This window comes from Protopterus annectens, chromosome 3.part1 (genome assembly GCF_019279795.1).
Source record: "Protopterus annectens isolate FY-2018-M chromosome 3.part1, PAN1.0, whole genome shotgun sequence".
In the NCBI taxonomy this organism is placed as follows: domain Eukaryota; kingdom Metazoa; phylum Chordata; order Ceratodontiformes; family Protopteridae; genus Protopterus; species Protopterus annectens.
In genome coordinates, this window is record NC_056732.1 from 114,723,092 (window position 1) to 114,744,358 (window position 21,267).

Consider the following 21,267-nt stretch of genomic DNA (forward strand, 5'->3'; position numbering starts at 1 on the left):
CACTGTTGCAGTCATCACTTGTGGGTTATCCCTGCTGGGTAGCCCTTGGCCGGCCCAAATAGCAGAGTAAAGAGTATCCCTCCTGCGTCGGCTGCAGGTCACCAGCGACTGATGTCAGGTCATCAGTGGTATAAAGCAAGGCAGCCAATGCCATTACATCAGTTTTTCTTCCCCTAACCTATAGGAGCCTTGCCCAAAGGCCTGAGGAAGGCCAAACTGGGGGATGCCCATAGGTATAAATTGGCATGAAGGAAATGGAGAAAGAAATAGAGGGAGGAAGGAGGGAGGGAAAACAGGACTGCAACAGTGAATACACTCGAACATCTACATTTATGGTAAGTGTGCACAACTGTACTTTGTTCTTCATGTTTCACCGTTGCAGTCATCACTTGTGAGAAGATTCCCAAAGCTGAATGTAGGGTGGAAGGCAGGAAGGGAAGGAATAGAAGAACAGGCTTGCACTGCTCTAAGTGGAACCCAGCATGCCCTGCAGGACTGCAGAGGCAAAGCCTGCCTGGGCTTTGGAGTAAAGAGGCAATTTGTAGTGTTTGGTGATGGTGCGGCTGGAAGTCCAAGTGGCAGCTTCTAGGATGTCCTTGGTAGGGACCCCACTGAAGAAAGTAGTGGAAGTAGATGCTGCCCTAGTGGAATGGCTTTGGACAGGCTTGGGAAGTATTTTTCCATGGAAGTGGTAGCAGAATTGGATACAGTGGGATATCCATTTTGAAATGGTCTGCTTGGAAATGTGTTTCCCCTCTGCCCCTGGGGCAAAGATGACCAGCAGCCGGTCAGTCATTCTGAGAGACTTGGTCCTATCCAGATAGTATCTATGTTGTCTGTGTACATCCAGTGAATGAAGGCTTCTTTCCCCCCTATTTTGAGGATTAGGAAAGAAGGTGGGAAGATGGATAGCCTGATTAAGTGTCATGTCAGATACCACCTTAGGCATAAAGGAGGGTTTAGATCTAAGAGACACCCTGTCTGCATGGAAGATAATGAAGGGTTCAATGGCCATGAGGGCATACAGCTTGGAAACCCTCCTGGCTGACGTTATGGCTAGCAGGAAGGCGGTCTTCTAAGTTCAAAGGTGGGTAAGGTAAATTTTTCCAAGACATAATTCAGGTCCAACACAGGGGTGGGTGGCCTTCTGGGTGGTCTGATGTGTGATACCCCTCTAAGGAATTGTTTTAGCAGGGGGTGGGGGAACAAAGGTTGCTCTGTATGGGAATGGGCAGAGATAGCTGAAGCATAAATTTTGATGGAAGAGTAAGATAATCATTTTTGCACTAGCTCCGCCAGGTAGTCTAGAATCAAAGTGAGGTTGGCAAGGGAGCTGCTTGTGCCCTTAGTTTGGCACTAGGCATTAAATATTTTCCATTTTGCAGAGTAGGATTTCCTGGTGCTGGGCCTCCTGGCCTCCTTAATGATATCCGGGACCTGCTTGCTCAATGGTGGGCTGGTATCTGCCTCTGGGGTATAAGCCATGCAGATGGGCTGAGAGTTTGCAGATTGGGATGCAGTACTGACCCTTTTTATTGGGTTTGTAGTCCTTCTGTGACAGGCAGGTTCCTGGGTGGCTCCTTAGTCAGGCTGAGTAACAAAGGGTACCAATGCTGCATGGGCCAATTCGAAGCAATGAGTATAGCTCTTGGCCCTTCCTCCCTGATCTTTAGCAGTACCTTTGGGATCATTGGCAAGGGGGGGAAGGCATAGACAAACAGGTTGCCCCAGTGGAAGTTGAGCATATCCACCTTCCAGGCTCCTGCGTGGAACTCCCTGGTACAGACTGTCTGTTCTCTATGGATGCAAAGAGGTCTACCTCTGGGGTCCACCATATTTGGGTGATATTGAGGAAAGTCTCTTTCTTAAGCTGCCATTCATGGGGTCCAGGACACTTCTGCTGAGGTGGTCTGCTAGGGTGTTGTGCTCCCCTGGGATGTACTGGGCTATCAGATGTAGGCCCATCATAGAGGCAGTCTGCCAGAGTAACATGGCTAGACGACAAAGGGGGGTAGGAGTGTGTTCCCTCCTGCTTGTTGATGTACCACATGACTGTAGTATTGTCTGTTTTGATGAGGAGCACCCTTGGTTTTAGGTGGCTCTTGAAGGCTGTGATAGCCCTGAGTACCACCATCATTTCCTTCAGGTTGATGTGGAGGTCTAGGTCCCTGAGCTCCCAGGTGGCTTGGATGCACATGTCTCCTAAGTGGGCCCCCCAGGCCACATCTGAGGCATCTTTGGTGATGGTCTGGCCATGGGGATGAATGAGAAATGGTAGACCCTTGTTTAGGGTACAGACTTCTGCCCACCATAGGAGTATCTCCCTTAAGCAGGGAATCAGAGATAGTTGTAGCTCCAGTGACTGAGAGTGTTGGCGCCATAGTTTTTTTAGGTATCATAGCAGTTTTATCATGCATAGTCTGGCCAACACTTGCAGGAACTTCCTTGCTGTGAGGTGTGTCCTGTGAGCTAAAGGGGTGAAGTACTGGGGTAGAAATTTTGTTTTTCTGGAGAGAGGAAGGCTCCTTGGGTGGATGTGTCCAGGAGAGCTCCCAAGAAGGTGATCTGTCTTGTGGGCTGGAAATGGGATTTTTTGTTGTTGATGGTAAATCCCAGCGAGGTAAGGAAGGTTTGGACAAAGTTGAGGTCCTGCAGGAGCTTTTCCCTACTGTTTGCCTGGATGAGACAGACATCCAGATATGGGTAAATTTGTATGTTTTTCTGCCTGCATTTCGTGAAAACCCTGGGAGCAGTAGATAAGCCAAAGGGCAGAGCAGAGAATTGAAAGTGTTGTGAGCCTGCCCTGAAGTGAAAGGACTTTCTGCATGATTCCCTTATAGGGATATGGAGGTAGGCATCCTTCAGATCTAGGGTGACTAGCCAGGCATTTTGAGTCAGCATGGGCTAGAGTTTTTGGAGTGTAAGCATTTTGAATTTTGGCACTAGCAGGGAAAGATTTAGTGTGGATAGACCTAGAATAAGGCTCCAAGTGCCCTCTTTCCTGGGTACGAAGAACAATCTTGAATAAAACCCTTTTCCAGCTTATTCCTGAGGTACAGGCTCCACTGCTGCTTGAGCACAAAGTTTCTGAATTTGGCAGAGGGCCTCTGCCCGCTGATTTGCTGGTATGTCTAGATACCCTGTTAAGCTTGGGTTCTCTTTGAATGAGAATCTGTATCCTTGGGAAATGATTTTTAGGACCCACTGATCTGCTGTGATGGTTTGCCAGTTGTCTTTGAAAAGGGATAGCCTTCCTCCTAACCTTTGGGGGGGCAGAGGGGGGAAGTGGAGTCATTGTAAGTCCTTAGGGTAGGGAGTGGACTTAGAACTCCCTGCCCTGGGGGATTGTAGAGGTCCATTGTCTAGGCCTCTGCTGGCCTTGTAGTTGCTGTTTGGGGAGTCTATCCCCGCGCCCTTTCCTTTGCACAAGCTTGGATTGGGAAGGAAAGGACCAGTGTTTGTTGGGAAATGTCCTGCTGAATCTTGGAGGTTGCACCTGGAGGAAATCTTTTACTGCCTGCATTGACTTGGCCTTACCTCCATTTTCCTAATCACCTCCACTGCCTTAAATACAAACAAGTGGTCCTTATCTAGGGGGGTGTCTCGGAGTTTGGATTTAAGATGACTAGGCAGAGGCTACTCTTTCAGCCATGCATGTCTTCTAATGACTGACCCCGAAACAGCAGCCCTGCTAGAGGCTTCTAGGGCATCAAATCCACAGTGGAGGGAATGCTTTGCCACTTGAGAGGCCAATAGAACTAAAAAAGGAAGCCATTCTGGTGGTCCCCTGCCAGAAACAAACTCTACAACAGAAGGAGGAAACTGATGCAGAATAAGGCGAAGTCCCAAGACTAGAAAAACTCCCTTATCTGCCTCAACAAAAGGTTGAGATCCCTCATCAAATCCTCTAAAGCTAGCTATGAAAACAGAATTGCAGCAGATAGTAAAGACAACCACAAGGCCTTCTATAGTTATGCAAAGAATCTTCACTGCAATACCCAGATTTTTTCTGAGCTACTGCACAATGGTACCTCCTATATCGAGCCAACAGATATTGCCAATATACTGGCCGACAGATTCAGTGCTAACTTTACCCCTCTTCCCCCAAAAGGACCAGTCACAGTACAAGTAGATTGCCAGGCACCCAATATTACTGCTGCACAGGTTAAAACAGCACTGTCCAAGGCCATTAATAAGCTTCTGTGGGACCTGACAATATCCCTGGCTGTGTTCTACATGAACTACAGAGTGAACTGGCAACTCACCTGTGTGCCCTGTTTAATCACAGCCTCTCCTCAGGCTTTTTCACCCAATTAGCCTGACGAGTCTGATATGCAAAGCTATGGAACGTATCATCATGAACCTAATAAACAAGGATATAAGGGATCTCCAAACTCTGGATCCTACACAGTTTAGTTTTGTGAAGGGTAGATCATGCCTGCTCAACTTGGTCGACTTCTTCGATTCAGTCACCAGAGCTGTGGATGAAGGCAAGGTGGTTAATACAGCCTACCTTGATCTGGCCAAGGCCTTTGATACCATTCTCCACTCAAGAATCCTAGAAAAACTCACTAAGCTAGGCATCAACCCCTATATCACTAGGTGGGTTGCAAACTGGCTCACAGATAAGAACCCACAGTGTGAAAGTAGCTGACTCCAAGTCAGACTGCTGACCAGTCATGAGTGGAGTCCCACAGGGTTTGGTCCTGGGTCCTCTCCTGTTTTGTATCTACTTCTCTGAAGTCCAGGCCAACATGAAGGGACTCTGGCTGTCAAAGTTTGCAAACGATTACGACTTGGGAGCTATTATTAACTCATTCACTCTGGAGCTGCTCAGAAAAAGCTGCCTGCTTAATTCCATCATAGGAACAACAGTGCAGCCTGAGCTCATTTTCAGAAAATCCATTTGTAATGCCATACAGAAAACAAATGTTCATAACTCTTTAAGAGCTAGACTAAAAATGTAAATGCGAAAGTTGTTCAGCAGACACTGACCTTTCCAGCAATGTAAATGTTGATAGTGTGTATCAAAGTTATTAAATATTTGGCAAGAAATGCTGATATTATGCATATTTTTTACATTTTTGGAAAAGTAAAGCACAATATCTTGGTCAATGTACCATGTAGACTCATACAATTTGTATTACATTTGTTTGTCTGAATGTCAGCTTAAAAATGATACCTTAACCATTACTGTCTGATGCTCCTTTACGGAGATAATCACAGAAATATGATTAATATAATCAGTGGCGGCTGGTGACTTCAAATCAAAGGGGGGCTGCAGGAGACAGCTGAATGGGTGGGGTCAAGGGAATGGGTGTGGCCAACTAGAAAGGGGAGGAGCTATGCTCAAAACCACAAAAACTAACTTTAATTAAATATGCTGCCCTGGGTGGCAAACCATCATTATGAGAGTCCAATCAATACAAAAATAAGTGTAGAAGAATAAAAATATTTCAATGCATTGGCTGCATGACAGCTTACTTAATATCTAGATGGAAACAAAAGGTTGTGAGGCATGAAAAAAAAAATTACTTTTTAAATACATTACTGGAATGCCAGTCAAAATCAAGTACAAGAAAAAACAGAAGCACTCAACTCAAACCACTTCTCCTTGCTCTGCAGTTCTAATTATAATTTATATTCAGCTTTATTAAAGTACCAAGTAACATGCTGAAAGTAGAAATCTCTGTGATGCCCCCACTTGTAAAATGTTTCTTATCCAAAAAAGACCTGCTGCCTGACAACTATCTACTTGTTTCATGGGGAAAACATGTAAGTAAAAAATGAAAAGCAAACAAGAAACAAGCTCAAGATACATTGCTTAAAGGATTACTGTACAGGTTATGGACCACACATGATCATTGGCATTCTATTTAGTTTACGGGTAAAGTCTGTAGAGATGACTGGAAGTCTCCAACAAGTGTAATGAGCTTTTTAAAATAATGGAATCCTGTCCTTTAATACCCAAGGCTTATACATTATCTAGTCAAGTATTCTCTGCATGGCAACAACAGAAAGGCTTTCAATGTTGGCAATTCTTTAACAGTATGCTTATTAAAGCTTACTTGCATCTTACGATCTCAGACAAGCTTACCTTATGGTCATTAAAGCATTGTACAGAGCAACAGGCACTTTGAGTAATAAGCATAAATCAACAGTACAAAAATATGACAGAAACCAGACCTTTCTGCAAAATCAAGGACAGATGAAAAGCCACTGTAGTACTTGTGTCTACCTTGGATGGGGGGGACACACTGCACATTTACACTGCATAACTACTCCTTGCCTTGCTTGGACACATCCAGAGTCACTACATGGTGGAGTGGGGTGCAACAAGTATGTTACAATTTGAAATGTCTCTGGGTGACTGATGGCCCTGACACATTTGTCATACCTCTCAACCTCAGAGCAAGAAATCTGGACAAAGCCATACACAGAAGTGGGAAAAATGCCCAAAAATAAGGACAATTTTTAAATATTGCTCTAATAAACTTAGAAAGATAATAGAATAGGTCTTGCATTAGTATGACTTTTCTGAAGGGTATAAAATCTGAAACTCAAATGTCTGTCATTATTTTCTAACTTCAGTCTTTAGTGATTTGTCACTAATTTGCCAAAAAACACAATTTTATGAAAAATGGACCAAATGTGATGCAAAAATATAAAATAGCCACACAATACAGCTGGGAACCTGTCAAAGAAGGGACACTTTAATATTAGTACTGCTAACTTGAGCAGCTGACAAAATAAAAGAATCTACATGCATTTCAAGTAATCTATAACTTTGATTATTACAGTTATTTCTTAATTGTAAACCCTCCATGTTTTCTTCCAAAATTGCTATTTTGCGGAGGGATTATTAGGGGGAAGAGCAACATTTTGAGCCAAAATCGGGGACAGTTGAGAGGTTGGCTATGCCTAATTCTATAAAGCAATTTATTTACATGTACCTCTCAACCTGTTAATGCAGTAAATCTGAACAAGGCCAAATATATTGGGGGAACATATAAACAGTACTAAAAATTGCTCTTGTATAAATTGAGACAGTTGATAGAATAACAGTTCTTACTTTAGCATGCATTTTTCTGAAGGTTATGAAGTCTGAAACTCAGTGTATCATTATTCAGTGACTTAATTTCTAAATAATTTGCCAGAAAACTACAAATTTTATGAAGAACAAATCAAAAATAAGAAGCAAAAATCTATTCATTCTTTGAAAATCTGGACAGTTGGGAGGTATAGTTCAGCTGGGCCTGTCTGAGTTTGCTGCCCTTCCCCCCTGACAAAATCATGGTTGAATGGAGCCTCTGCAGCCATTCCAATGAAACATTACTTGGCTATTTCACTCCATTTACCATAAACACTAATGTGCATACTGCTTTACTTCTATGATGAGTTGGACTTCATTTGAAAGTTTTATTTTGTATTTCACAGCACAAACACTAAGTCATCTACTAAACAAAGCAATGCAGTCTCACAATGAAAACTTAGCATTAAAACTTCTCTGCCCTTGAAACTCACATTCATTGAAACAGTATTGAAACCCACATTCAAAGAAAATACATTTTGCCAGTGGCAGATAAAAGATTAATTTGGGCTGTTTTCAAATCATAGGCCCCTTGCATATGAAACATACATGTGCTCTTTGATACACCTTCCTCATTGTACTAAATTATATTCCTTGTACAATATATTACAGTTGTTAGAGGGCGTTTTAAATTTGTTTTGAACATTTTTCCAGTAAGCAATGAAACAAAATGCATGCACCCATAATGACAAAACTGCCCAGTTCAGAACATTTATCATAAAAGTCTACTCAGACTTCCACAGTCCACCATTATCAGTAAATATGCACAATTCTACAGTCCACCACTATCAGTAAATATGCAAAATTTCTACAGTCCACCATTATCAGTAAATATGCACTATTCTACACAGTCCATTATCAGTAAATATGCACTATCTCTGAAGAAGTAAAAGTCATCTAAATAATTGCACATTAAAGAAATCTGTAACTAATGAAGAGGTTGCTGCTAGCAAACACCTTTATATTTCGTGGTTTCATCGAAAAATAACGTGTCTGTTGCCCCTCAGGAATAAACTGCCTATATTACATTAAAAAAATGATAAGCTAGTAATATTGCAAGAGGAAATGGATGGCAAACTGATAACGGACTCATAGTTAGTATCGTCAACGAGGAGAACATTCTCAGTACGGCAGCATCCACCCCTTGTGGGAGTAGAACCCACAGCCTTCTGCATCAAAGGCAAGTACACAACCTGTTGTGCTATTAACAAGGCAAACCGACTTCACTTAAGCAACACTAAACTTCTGTTCCCCTGCAGCTCTCAACTCCTTGTAAAATCGACTCAATACTCAACTTCGCAGCACAAGAAAACTGGAAAAAGCCAAAATGTATTGGGGGGGGGGGTCAAAAGCCCAAAAATCAGGGACACAAACATTGCTTGTATAATCTTGGAAAGTTGCTAGAACCATACATTTTACTGCCAAGCTCCCTGTGCAAAACAGTCAGAGCAACATACCACTATGCCAAATCAGCTGCTTTGTAAAAGAGGAAGACTGAAACTTAAATGGCTATCATTTAGTGAATTCAGTTCTCACCATAGCTGTCAACCCCTTAGTACAAAACACCTGGCCAAATAGGAACAAAATTCAAATATTCATCTTATAAACTTAGAAAATTGCTAGAATAAAAGGTTGTGTTACGGTTGTGTTACTATGTATTTTCTGAAGAACATGAAGTCTGAAATTCAAATGCCTGTCAATTTTACTGCTGACAGAATAAAAACAATTTTCAGCAGAGACCCAGGGAGAAATACTGCAGACACGTCTTTGTAAAATGACAGGGCACCAGAGCAAATCCACACAAACACAGGGAGGAGATGCAGACTCCACACAGAAGGCACCCCAGCCAAGAATCAAACCAGAGAACCTATAGCTGTGAGGCAACAATACTACCACTGCACCATCAAATATGCAAGGACTTAAACATTCAGAAACCTGAAGTCTGAAATTCAAATGCCTGTCAATTTTATTTAACATTTGTTAATCAGGACAGTCTGACTTGGAACAAAAAAAAAATTTCAGCAGAGGCCCAGGAAGAAATAATGCAGACATGTCTTTGTAACATGGGAGGACACAAAAGCAAACCCACACAAACACAGGGAGAAGATAAAGACCCCACAAAGAAGGCACCCCAGCCAAGAAGCAAACCTGAGAACCTGCAGCTGTGAGGCAACAATGCTACCATTGCACCATCAAATATCAAGAATTGCAACATTTACAAACCACAGATATTATGAGGAACAGATCAGATCAAATATGAGGCAAAAATCTGCAGTTTTTTTTACAAATGGTGGTGGGTAGGGAATTCAGGTCTTTAACACCTGCATACAAGGTACAGGGTTCAAGCCTGAGGTATTCCCTACCACACACACACACACACACACACACACACACACACACACACACACACACACACACACCTGTAGTAGCAAACCACAAAAACTAAATATACTGCACTGGATTTCAAACAGTCGTCATGAGAGTCCAATCAAGACAAAATGAAGTGTAGAAGAATAAAAATATTTCAATGCATTGGCTGCATGACAGCTTAATATCTAGATGGAAACAAAAAAGGTTGTGAGGCATGAAAAAATAAATTACTTTTTTTTAAATGCATTAATGGAACGCCAGTCAAAATCAAGTATAAGAAAAACAAGCAGCACTCAACTCAAACCACTTCTTGCACTGCAGTTCTAATTATAATTTATATTCAGCTTTATTAAAGTAACAAGTAACATGCTGAAAGTAGAAATATCTGATGCCCCCACTTGTAAAAATGTTCCTTATCCAAAAAAAGACCTGCTGCCTGACATCTTCTTGTTTCATGGGGAAAACATGATCAAAGTAAAAAATGAAAAGCAAACAAGAAAGAAGCTCAAGATACATTGCTTAAAAGGATTACTGTACAGGTTATGGACCACATGATTGGCATTCGGTTTACGGGTAAAGCCTGCAGAGATGACTGGAAGTCTCCAAGTGTAATGAGACTCTTAAAATAATGTAATTCTGTCCTTTATTACAAATACTGGCATATGCATTTCAATACCCAAGGCGTATACATTATCTAGTTAAGTATTCTCTACATGGCAACAGAAAGGCTTTCAATGTTGCAATTCTTTAACAGTATGCTTATTAAAGCTTACTTGCATCTTGCAATCTCAGCCAAGCTTACCTGATGGTCATTAAAATATTGCTACACAGAGCAACAGGCACTTTGAGTAATAAGCATAAATCAACAGTACAAAAAATATGACAGAAACCAGACCATTCTGTAAAAATCAAGGACAGATGAAAAGCCACTCTAGTACTTGTGTCTACCTTGGATGGGTGGGATTCTCTGCACATTTACACTGCATAACTACTCCTTGCCTTGCTTTGACACATCCAGAGTCACTACATGGGGGAGTGGGGTGTAACAAGTATGTCACAGTTTGAAATGTCTCTGGCTGACTTGTGATGGCCCTGACACATTTGTCATACCTCTCAACCTCAGAGCAAGAAATCTGGACAAAGCCATACAAAGAAATGGGACAAAGGCCCAGAAATAAGGACAATTTTTAAAATATTGCTCTTATAAACTTAGAAAGCTAATAGCGGTCTTGCATTAGTATGAATTTTCTGAATGGTATGAAATCTGAAACTCAAATGTCTGTCATTATTTTCTAACTTCAGTCTTTAATTATTTGTCACTAATTTGCCAAAAAACACAATTTTATGAAAAATGGACCAAAAATGTGATGTAAAAATATAAAATAGCAACACAATACAGCTGGGAACCTGTCAAAGAAGGGACACTTTAATATTAGTACTGCTAACTTGAGCAGCTGACAAAATAAAATAATCTACATGCATTTCTGAAATAAAAGTAATCTGATTATTACAGTCATTTCTTAATTATAAACCCTCCATGTTTTCTTCCAAAATTGCTATTTTGCAGAGGGATCATTAGGGGAAGAGCAACATTTTGAGTCAAAATCAGGGACAGTTAAGAGGTTTGGCTATGCCTAATTCTATAAAGCAATTTATTTGCATGTACCTCTCAACCTGTTAATGCAATAAATCTGGACAAGGCCAAATATATTGTGGGGAACATATAAACAGTACTAAAAATTGCTCTTCTATAAATTGGGACAGTTGATAGAACAGGTCTTACTTTAGCATGCATTTTTCTGAAGGTTATGAAGTCTGAAACTAGTGTGTCATTATTTAGTGACTTAATTCCTAAGTGATTTGCGAGAAAACCACAAATTTTATGAGGAACAAACCAAAAATAAGAAGCAAAAAATCTATTCATTCTTTGAAAATCTGGGCAGTTGGGAGGTATAGTTCAGCTGGGGCTGTCTAAGTTTGCCGCCCTTCCCCCTCACAAAACCATGGTCGAATGGAGCCTCCCTAAAGCCATTCCAATGATCCATTACTTTGCTATTTCACTCCATTTACCATCAACACTAATGTGCATACTGATTTACTTCTATGATGATTTGAACTTCATTTGAAAGTTTTATTTTGCATTTTACAGCACAAACACTAAGACATCTGCTAAACAAACTTGGCATTGAACCTTCTGTGCCCTTGAAACTCACATTCATTGAAACAACATTAAAACCCACATTCAAAGAAAATACATTTTACCTGTGGCAGATAAAAATTAATTCTGGGCTGTTTTCAAATCATAGGCCCCTTGCATATGAAACATACATGTGCTCTTTGATACACCTTCCTATTGCTTTGAACATTTTTCCAGTATACAATGAAACAAAACTGTCCAATTCAGAACATTTCCATCATAAAAGTCTACTCAAACTTCTACAGTCCACTATTATCAGTAAATATGCACAATTCTACATTCCACCATTATCAGTAAATATGCACAATCTCTGAAGTAGTAAAAAAGTCATCTAAATAATTCCACGTTAAATAAATCTGTAATGAAGAGGTTGGTGCTAGCAATCACCTTTATATTTCATGGTTTCATCGAAAAATAAAGTGTCTGATGCCCCTGAGGAATAAATTGCCTAAATTAAATTAAAAATCAGTAATATTGCAATAGGAAATGGATGACAAACTGATAACAAGCTCATAGTTAGTATCTTAATTTTCAGTACGGCAGCATTCACCACTTATGGGAGTAGAACCAACAACCTTCTGCATCAAAAGCAAGTACACAACCTTTTGTGCTATTAGCAATGTGAGCTGACTTAGCATAATCAGCACTAAACTTCTCTTCCCCTGCAGCTCTCAGCTCCTTGTAAAATCTACTCAATACTCAACTGCATCTCAACTTCGCAGCAAAAGAAGTCTGGAAAAAGCCAAATTTATTGGGGTGGGTCAAAAGGGCAAAAAACAGGGACACATTAAACATTGCTTGTATAATCTTGGAAAGCTGCTAGAATAAAATGTTGTGTTACCACCATACATTTTACTGCCAAGGTCCCTGTGCAAGAGAGTCAGAACAACATACCACTATGCCAAATCACCTGCTTTGTGAAAGAAAAATGCTGTGTTACCACTGCATTTTACTGCCAAGGTCCCTGTGCAAAACAGTCAAGAGCAACATACCACTACGCCAAATCAGCTGCTTTGTGAAAGAGAGGAAGACTGAAACTTAAATGGCTATCATTTAATGAATTCATTTCTCACCATAGCTGTCAACCTCTTAGCACAAAACACCTGGACAAACCCAGTAATGAGGGAATACAGCCCTCAAACATATTCAGTGAATTCAGTTCTTGCCATAGCTGTCAATCTTAGCACAAAAAACCTGGACAAAGCCACTAACAGGGTATTACAGTCCCAAAAATAAGGACAAATTTCAAATAGCCATCTTATAAACTTAAATAATTGCTATAATAAAAGGTTGCGTTACTATATATTTATTGCTAGAATAAAACGTTTTACTATGTATTTTCTGAAGAATATGAAGTCTGAAATTCAAATGCCTGTCAATTTTACTTCTGACGGAACAAAAACAATTTTCAGCAGAAGCCCAGGGAGAAATACTGTAGACACATGTCTTTGTAAAATGGCAGGACACCAGAGCAAATCCACACAAACACAGGGATAAGATGCAGACTCCACACAGAAGGCACCCCAGCCAAGAATCAAACCAGAAAACCTATAGCTGTGAGGCAACAATACTGCCACTGCACCATCAAATATGTAAGGAACTAAACATTCAGAAACCTGAAGTCTGAAATTCAAATGCCTGTCAATTTTATTTAACATTTGTTAATCAGGACAGTCTGACTTGGAACAAAAAAAAACAATTCTCAGCAGAGGCCCAGGAAGAAATAATGCAGACATGTCTTTGTAACATGGGAGGACACAAAAGCAAACCTACACAAACACAGGGAGAAGATACAGCCCCCCCCCCACAAAGAAGGCACCCCAGCCAAGAAGCAAACCTGAGAACCTGCAGCTGTGAGGCAACAATGCTACCACTGCACCATCAAATATCAAGCATTCCAACATTTATAAACCACAGATATTATGAGGAACAGATCAGATCAAATATGAGGCAAAAATCTGCAATTTTTTTACAAATGGTGGTGGGTAGGGAATTCAGGTCTTTAACACCTGCATACAAGGTACAGGGTTCAAGCCTGAGGTATTCCCTACCACACCACCATGAGCCTAACCACCAGTATATTGCACCAGGGGCATTTTCACACGCACCAGGGGCATTTTCACACACACACACACACACACACACACACACACTTACCTGGTCCTGTAGTAAATCCAGGACTCCTGACGAGTGCAGCTGAACAACCCGCGCAAATCCTGACCTTGCCGACCTTGCAGTCTGACCCCGACGCGTTTTCCCAGGCAGTCTGCAGTTTAAAACTGCATAGACTTGTGGGAGCGCTCCTGTTCACGTGTCTCAATCAGGACGGCTGCTGAGACAATCTGCGCATGCTCCATGCTCCAGACTGTCTCAGCAGCAGTCTGGACTATTGTGCATGCGCGAAGTCCGCGAAATTTTAAAATATTTTTTTTCTTATTTTTTTCTTTTTATTTGTTTTATTTTGTTAGTTTGAAGTTGAGGGGGCTGCAGTCCGGCAGTCCAATAGCACGGGCCGCCCCTGAATATAATATTTCTCACAATTGATAAATAAACAAAGCATACTATCTCATCACCTGTAACAGACAGAGGCTACATATCAGTGTAGAAGTTGTGTGTCTCGATGTCAGCTTCAAAATGATGCATCATTTGTGTCATCACCATGCTCCCTTGCAAAGATATGGGCATAATAATGAGAAGTATTGGAAATGCATAATTTTCATAATCCTACAAGACTAAACAAACTGTGATATCTGTACATGTGTACAGTGCAGACACAGTTCTTTTACCATGTTGTAAGGAGTAACACTGTCTTCAAAATGAGTTATTACTTGGCACACTGACATGCTTACTTGCAAAGTTATTTACCAAAATATGAAAAAAAATCATAATTTCCATAACCTAAGAAGTCAGTTGGATGTAACAGCATGTAATTACTACCATCTCACAGCGTGCTCAGTGTTAAGCACAGAGGCGTCATGAGACGGTAGTCGAGGTTAATGAGTTAACTCCCCAAGTGATGTTGACATCCTACAGAAAGGCCTCAATGACACCAAAGACTGGTGTCAAAACCATGGCTTTAAGCTCAATGCCAAAAATGTGTTGTCATCATCCCCCTTGGGAAAAACCCGGTTCCCTTGAATTACCACATTGATGGTAGTCCACTGAACACAAAAGGCGTTATAAGAGATCTGGGAACACAGGTTGACAGCATCCTCTCTTTTGACCACCACATTGCCACTGTGGTCAGAAATTCCTTCTATGTAGCACATCTCATTACTAAGGGTTTTGCATATAGGGAGAAAGTGGTCATTGTCTCCCTCTACTCTTCCCTCATTAGACCAGTCATCGTGTATGATGCCCCATTTGGCATGTACCTCACTGGACACCTGCAACAACTGGAGAGGCTCCTAGGCCTTAAACACTTGTCCTATATGGACAGACTCAAAAAAATCCAACTATTCCCTGTCTCATATCGCATACTTAGAGGCGATCTCTGCTTGACTTACAAAGCCATGCCTGACCCAGCTCTGTTAGAAATGCTACATCTAAAGAAATCCCAATCCCTCCACACCACACACTCCAGAGACCTCAACCTCATTACCACAATCAACAGAACATGCTGGAGGGACAGGTTCATAACCCAGAGACTGCCCATGCTATGGAATAGACTTCCCATACATGTAAAGCAGAGCACCTCACTGGCCCTGTTCAACAGAAATCTTGATGAGTGGATGGGAAATAGAAAATTCACCCTGGGATCACTCCAGTGGCTCTACTTAACAGAGGCACTAGGAACTAAGGCCAGGTGGCAAGATGCCAGGGTAATCCTATGGGCTAGGCTTGTAAAGGCTCCAGGGCCATTAGCCTAGTACACACCTATGAACCTGTGAGTGTAAGAGCTCTCCCAGTTCTCTGGAAGTTGAATTGTCTGGTAAGGAGGAAATTTTCTTCTTTAATAGTTCCAGTGTATGTTGTTGATATTTAATCATATGGAACTGGCAGTTAAGAGCACTGATAGCTAAGGTAGCAGAGGTGTATACCTTTTTACCCCATCTGTGTAGGGCTCTGCTATCCTTGTCAGAAGGTATTGGATTTTTGGAGGAACTGGCCCTAGCCCCTTCGGACCCCTGGATGATGACCTCTGGATCAGCTCCAGGGTTCTTGAATAAATATGTGTGGGTGTCTGTCACCCTGCAATACCTGTCAGGCTTTCTGGGTGCAGGAGGCAGGGCATCAGGGGTGAGGCTAGACTCCATAAAGACATCCTCTACCACATCCAGAATGGGAGGAATGGCTAAGTGTTTATGCTGGGGTAGGTCCAGAAACTCTTTTAGTCTCTTCTTAGACTGGGGGTAGTCTGAAGCTTCCAACTGGAAGTGTTCCATGAGGGTATGTAAGGTTTCTCCAAATGATAGGTCCTCAGGGGGGGGTGCAGATGGGATGGATTCCTCTACATTAGAATCCTCAAAGGTAATAAGGGGCTGCTGTTCATTGTCCGTGTCCAGAAAGTCTTATCCTTCAGTGTCAGGTTCTGAGAGAATCTCTGGGGAAAGGTCCTTTTTTCTTTTAGCTGGGGTAATCTGATTACCTCTGATGAGGGTGATCAGATCCATCTTAAGAAGCTGCTGTGACTGAGCAGGCTGGGCCTGAGGAGGATGGTGACTGGGAATTGCAGAAAGAGTTTTTCTAGGAGTTGCCTTGCTTTTAGGCCTCAGTGTTTTGATGGGCATGGCTGTGGCTAGCGCTGTGGCCATCGGTCTTTGTCTGGCCTCGGTTATCTGAAAGGCCTCCTTGGAAGCCAGTGTCTGCAGAGGGGCTTTGGACCCAACCGCGGGCCTGACGACCAAAATCGCAACAGGTGTAGTCTGATTCGGCTATGTAACGGACTCCGAATGGGTCTCAGTAGAGGCCTGCGGTGGCTGTGCAGCTGTCATCAGGGGCTGCGTAGGCTCGTCACTGAATTCCAATGTGCTAGTGGCTGACTTCAGGCTAGAGTCATCTGTAGGCCAAACCTTTTGTGATCTGTCCCTTTATTTGTCATTTCTCTTTTTGGGGATATCCACTGGAGGCTGACCAACGGACGCCATTTCGTACTGAGAAGGACTCTCCTTAAAATGTCTGGCTACAAATTTCACTCTATGGCGGATGGTCCTAGCGTTAAACAGAGTGTAGAACCGACATCAGGAGATGTCGTGGTCTGGGCCTAAACAGGTTACACAGGTTATGGAAGTCTCAGTGTGATATTTGTTTTCCACAGCAGAGACAATTATTTACCTTTGCGGACATTGATTAGTGCAAGAAAAAGATCCCCAATGGGGTACTTAGCTTTAGTCTTATTTCTTCTTCACTCTGGCAACGGATGACTGACGTACACACAAATTGCTTCTGCTTCGGGCTCCACGGCAAGAAAGACTGATGTAATGGCATTGGCTGCCTTGCTTTATACCAATGACAACCTGACGTCAGTCCCTGGTGACCTGCAGCCGACGCAGGAGGGATACTCTTTACTCTGGTATTTGGGCTGGCCGAGGCCTACCCAGCAGGGATAACCCACAAGTGATTACTGCAACAGTGAAACACGAAGAACATCATCTCTCTGCATTCTTTGTTATGCATGAAAAGTGGTCAGTAAAATTCCCTGTCATGCACATTAGAAATAAAAAGAAAACATCTTTCCTGCATTTACCTGTTACTGGCCAAAAGTATTAAGGCTGTCTTATAAAAAAATGATTTACATAAAGAACAAAGTAAAATTCTAGAAAATAAAAGGTAACAGATTGGGCTCCTCACTGGCAATAGCATGACTATAATTTTAAAATAATATGCAATTTCCCTTGCAGATAAACTGGACTAACAAAATTACTTAACACATTTAACAGTCTAATATATATGCCACAGTATTCATCTGTGTGTGTATTAAATTTCAAACAGGCTAGTATTTGCAACTGTATCATTATTATATAATGCTGAAACAGTAGATTTATCTGTATAGCAAATACCTGATTCCATAAAGACATAAAAACATATGTGCACTCACTGAATGAGTCTTGTAATAACTGCAATTTGTATAAGCATTCATTTTAAATGAAAGTCAGCTGGCAGTGTTATGGCTTTTTCCTGACAAACTGCTGTTCTGTGTTATTAGTAAAGTGCATAGCAGACAATCATTGCACATTTAAAAATAAAACAAATACGTTCAGAAGGTAATCAGCTTGTGTAGCATTAAGGAGTACTATAGATGCTTTTCCTTTTTGCACAACTCCTGATTTACCTGAATTTAATTTAGTGCTGCCATCTGGTTAAGTGATTCTGCTAGTTTATGATAAACCTCTTTCATGTGTTACCTATTTAAAGTAGGCTGTAGACTATTACTTAGCTTTTAAAAATATTGAAACAAATTGGGAAGTATGATGTTTGCACATGTGGCTGCTGTTGAGTTTATAAACCATGAATCGCAAATGTTTAAAGTGCATTGCCATTGACTATTACTGTTCTGTATGCCATTTTTTATGTAACTTTGATTTTTGTTGCCACTGTGTTTTTTTATGTAGTGTTTGAGGAAATGGATGTAGGGCTAGTGGAAGCTGTCATTTGATTTATGAAGAAATGAAGCTGCAATTTGGCTGTTTGCATTTTTGCGGCAGAATGGTGCAGATGAATGGGAATGGTTTTCTTCCCATGCTGTTTGCCCTCTCTCCATTGTTGTCTGATGGTGTAGCTACTTTATTTAAGTGAGGGAGTATGGGGTGCAGGAAGCTTGACCCTGAAAAAATGTGTGTTTTGTTTTTGTCTGACAACGATGTTCTTGTAGAACTGGTGTTAGTTATTTGATGTTGAGAATGTATAACCTGGGCTTTCATTATTTTATCAAAGATCCATAAACATGGTGGTACGTACATAAGTTAGATTACTACCTTACCACTGAAAAGCACTGCAGATGTCTTTGCTTTCTACAGTATTCCACATATAGCTAAATTTAGTTTGTGCACAAGCATGTGTTAATGGTCACTTGCATATATGCGTCTGTGTTAGGTGATATTTTATCATTTCATCAGACTATCAAAATCCATATTTACTTCCAGGTTATATACATTTAAATGCTGTGAACTTTAATTTAATTCAGAAGCTAATCTCTTTTAGTGTAATAATCATTCTAAATAAAATGCTTTCTCTGTTTAACAGAAATGATTTTAACCACTCTGAAACTGTCTGGGATACTTACTGTAGCAGGATAACAGAAAATGAGAATAAACTAAAACAGACTGAAGAAGTATATATGAAACTGCAGCAAGAAGAAGCTACTTTGAAGTTAGAAAGAAATAACTTGATTGAGAAAGTAAGTACATTCTATATAAATATTTGAATGCAAACTTTGAATTTCAGTAATGATATATGAGTGTGTGTGTGTGTGTGTGTGTGTGTGTGTGTGTGTGTGGGGGGGGGGGGGTGTTAGGAAAACAAGTCTAAAAATGAAATCTGTTGTTTATTTTTTTTTTTTTGATTGGTTAGCTTACAATATTCACATACCAATAACATTTAATGTTCTACAAAGCTGGTATAAGAACGCTATATGGGTACAAAAAAAATTCACTACTTTCTTGTTGTTTATTATGTTTGCCTGTTGTTAGCTTAGCATCACAAGTATGGTGGTTGGCTTCATCTACAAAAGCTGGGTAGATTAGTATCCCTGTTGGGAAAGCTTTCTTTTTCTGATAATTTTTTTTTCAAATGTGCTTGTGTCTATCAGGAATGGTAAATATTTATACTGTAGACAGATCCCCACAAGGATGCCCATTTCTCTTGTGTTTTTCTTTTTTTATTATTTAGGTGATCAGCACAGTACTAGGTCATGTCAGATTTGTACTTTTACTTTTAACCTAAAAAAACTGCTGTTGGCAGCCAAGAGAAGAAAAGACTAAACACCTAGGTGATAATAAATGACTAGTAATTGCAGTCTGTTTATTGAGCACTTTTGTCCTAATACAGACTTCATCCGAATAAAATTCAACATTTACAGTAGTTTTTTTATATATGCTGGTTTCCTTTCATTGGTAGTTCTGAATCCAACATCTTTTCCCATATATATCATAGCCACCCCAAATTCCAATGTAAGGACAATAAATATTCTTTGATACTACAACAATAACCAGCCAACTGAATTTAAAATTCATACACCTTATATTTAAGTGATAGTAGTTAAAAATAAACAAGGACAAAGAGACATGGTGGTGGAATGAAGTACAGGAGAGTGTACAGAGAAAGAGGTTGGCGAAGAAGTAGTGGGATTGTCAAAGAGATGAAGAAAGTAGACAAGAGTATAAGGAGATGAGTTGCATAGCAAAGAGAGAGGTGGCGAAGGCTAAGGATAAGGCGTATGAAGAGTTATATAAAAGGTTGGACACTAAGGAGGGAGAAAAGGATCTGTACCGATTGGCTAGACAGAAGGACCGAGCTAGTAAAGATGTGCAGCAGGTAAGGATGATAAAGGATAATGAGGGAAATGTACTCACAAGTGAGGAGAGTGTGTTGAGCAGATGGAAAGAGTACTTTGAGGGGTTGATGAACGAAGAGAATGAGAAGGAGAGAAGGTTGGATGATGTGCAGATAGTGAATCATGAATTGCAGTGGATTAGCAAGGAGGAAGTAAGGATAGCTTTGAAGAAGATGAAGAATGGAAAGGATGTTGGTTTTAGATGACATACCTGTGGAAGCATGGAGGTGTTGAGGTAAAATGGCAGTGGAGTTTTTAACTAGATTGTTTAATGAAATCTTGGAAAGTGAGAGGATGCCTGAGGAATGGAGAAAAAGTGTTTTGGTACCGATTTTTAAGAATAAGGGTGATGTACAGAGCTGTAGTAACTACAGCGGGATTAAACTGATCAGTCAAAGCATGAAGTTATGGGAAAGAGTAGTGGAAGCTAGGTTAAGAAGAGAGGTGATGATTAGTGATCAGCAGTATGGTTTCATGCCAGGAAAGAGCACTACAGATGCGATGTTTGCTCTGAGAGTGTTGATGGAGAAGTACAGGGAAGGTCAGAAGGAGATGAATTGTGTCTTTGTGGATTTAGAGAAAGCGTATGACAGGGTGCCTAGAGAGCAGTTGTGGTATTGTATGAGGAAGTCGGGAGTGTCAGACAAGTATGTAAGAGTGGTACAAGATATGTACGAGGGTAGTGTGACAGCGGTGAGGTCTGCGGTGGGAGTGACAGATGCGTTTAAGGTGGAGGTGGGATTACATCAAGGATCAGCTCTGAGCCCTTTCTTATTTGCAATGGTGATGGACAGGTTGACAGACGAGATCAGACAGGAGCCCCCGTGGACTATGATGTTTGCAGATGACATTGTGATCTGTAGTGAGAATAGGGAACAGGTGGAGGAGACCCTGGAGAGGTGGAGATATGCTCTAGAGAGAAGAAGAATGAAGGTCAGCAGGACTAAGAATATATATGTGTGTGAATGAGGGGGAGGATAGAGGAATGGTAAGGATGCAGGGAGTAGAGGTGGCGAAGGTGGATGAGTTTAAGTACTTGGGATCAACAGTTCAGATCAACAGTTCAGAGTAATGGTGAGTGTTGAAGAGAGGTAAAGAAGAGAGTACAGGCAGGATTGA

General features: G+C 41.0%; 1 protein-coding gene across 1 annotated transcript in view; it reads left to right on the forward strand.

Moving 5' to 3' along the window:
* Positions 1–19,538, forward strand: part of LOC122797638 (coiled-coil domain-containing protein 178-like) — a 1,250,322-nt gene extending 1,230,784 nt beyond the window's left edge. The window contains exons 10-11 of the mRNA XM_044066183.1: positions 18,840–18,993; positions 19,485–19,538. Of these exons, the coding sequence (XP_043922118.1) occupies positions 18,840–18,993; positions 19,485–19,538 (208 nt within the window). The remainder of the gene's footprint in view (positions 1–18,839; positions 18,994–19,484) is intronic.
* Positions 19,539–21,267: the final 1,729 nt, after the last annotated feature.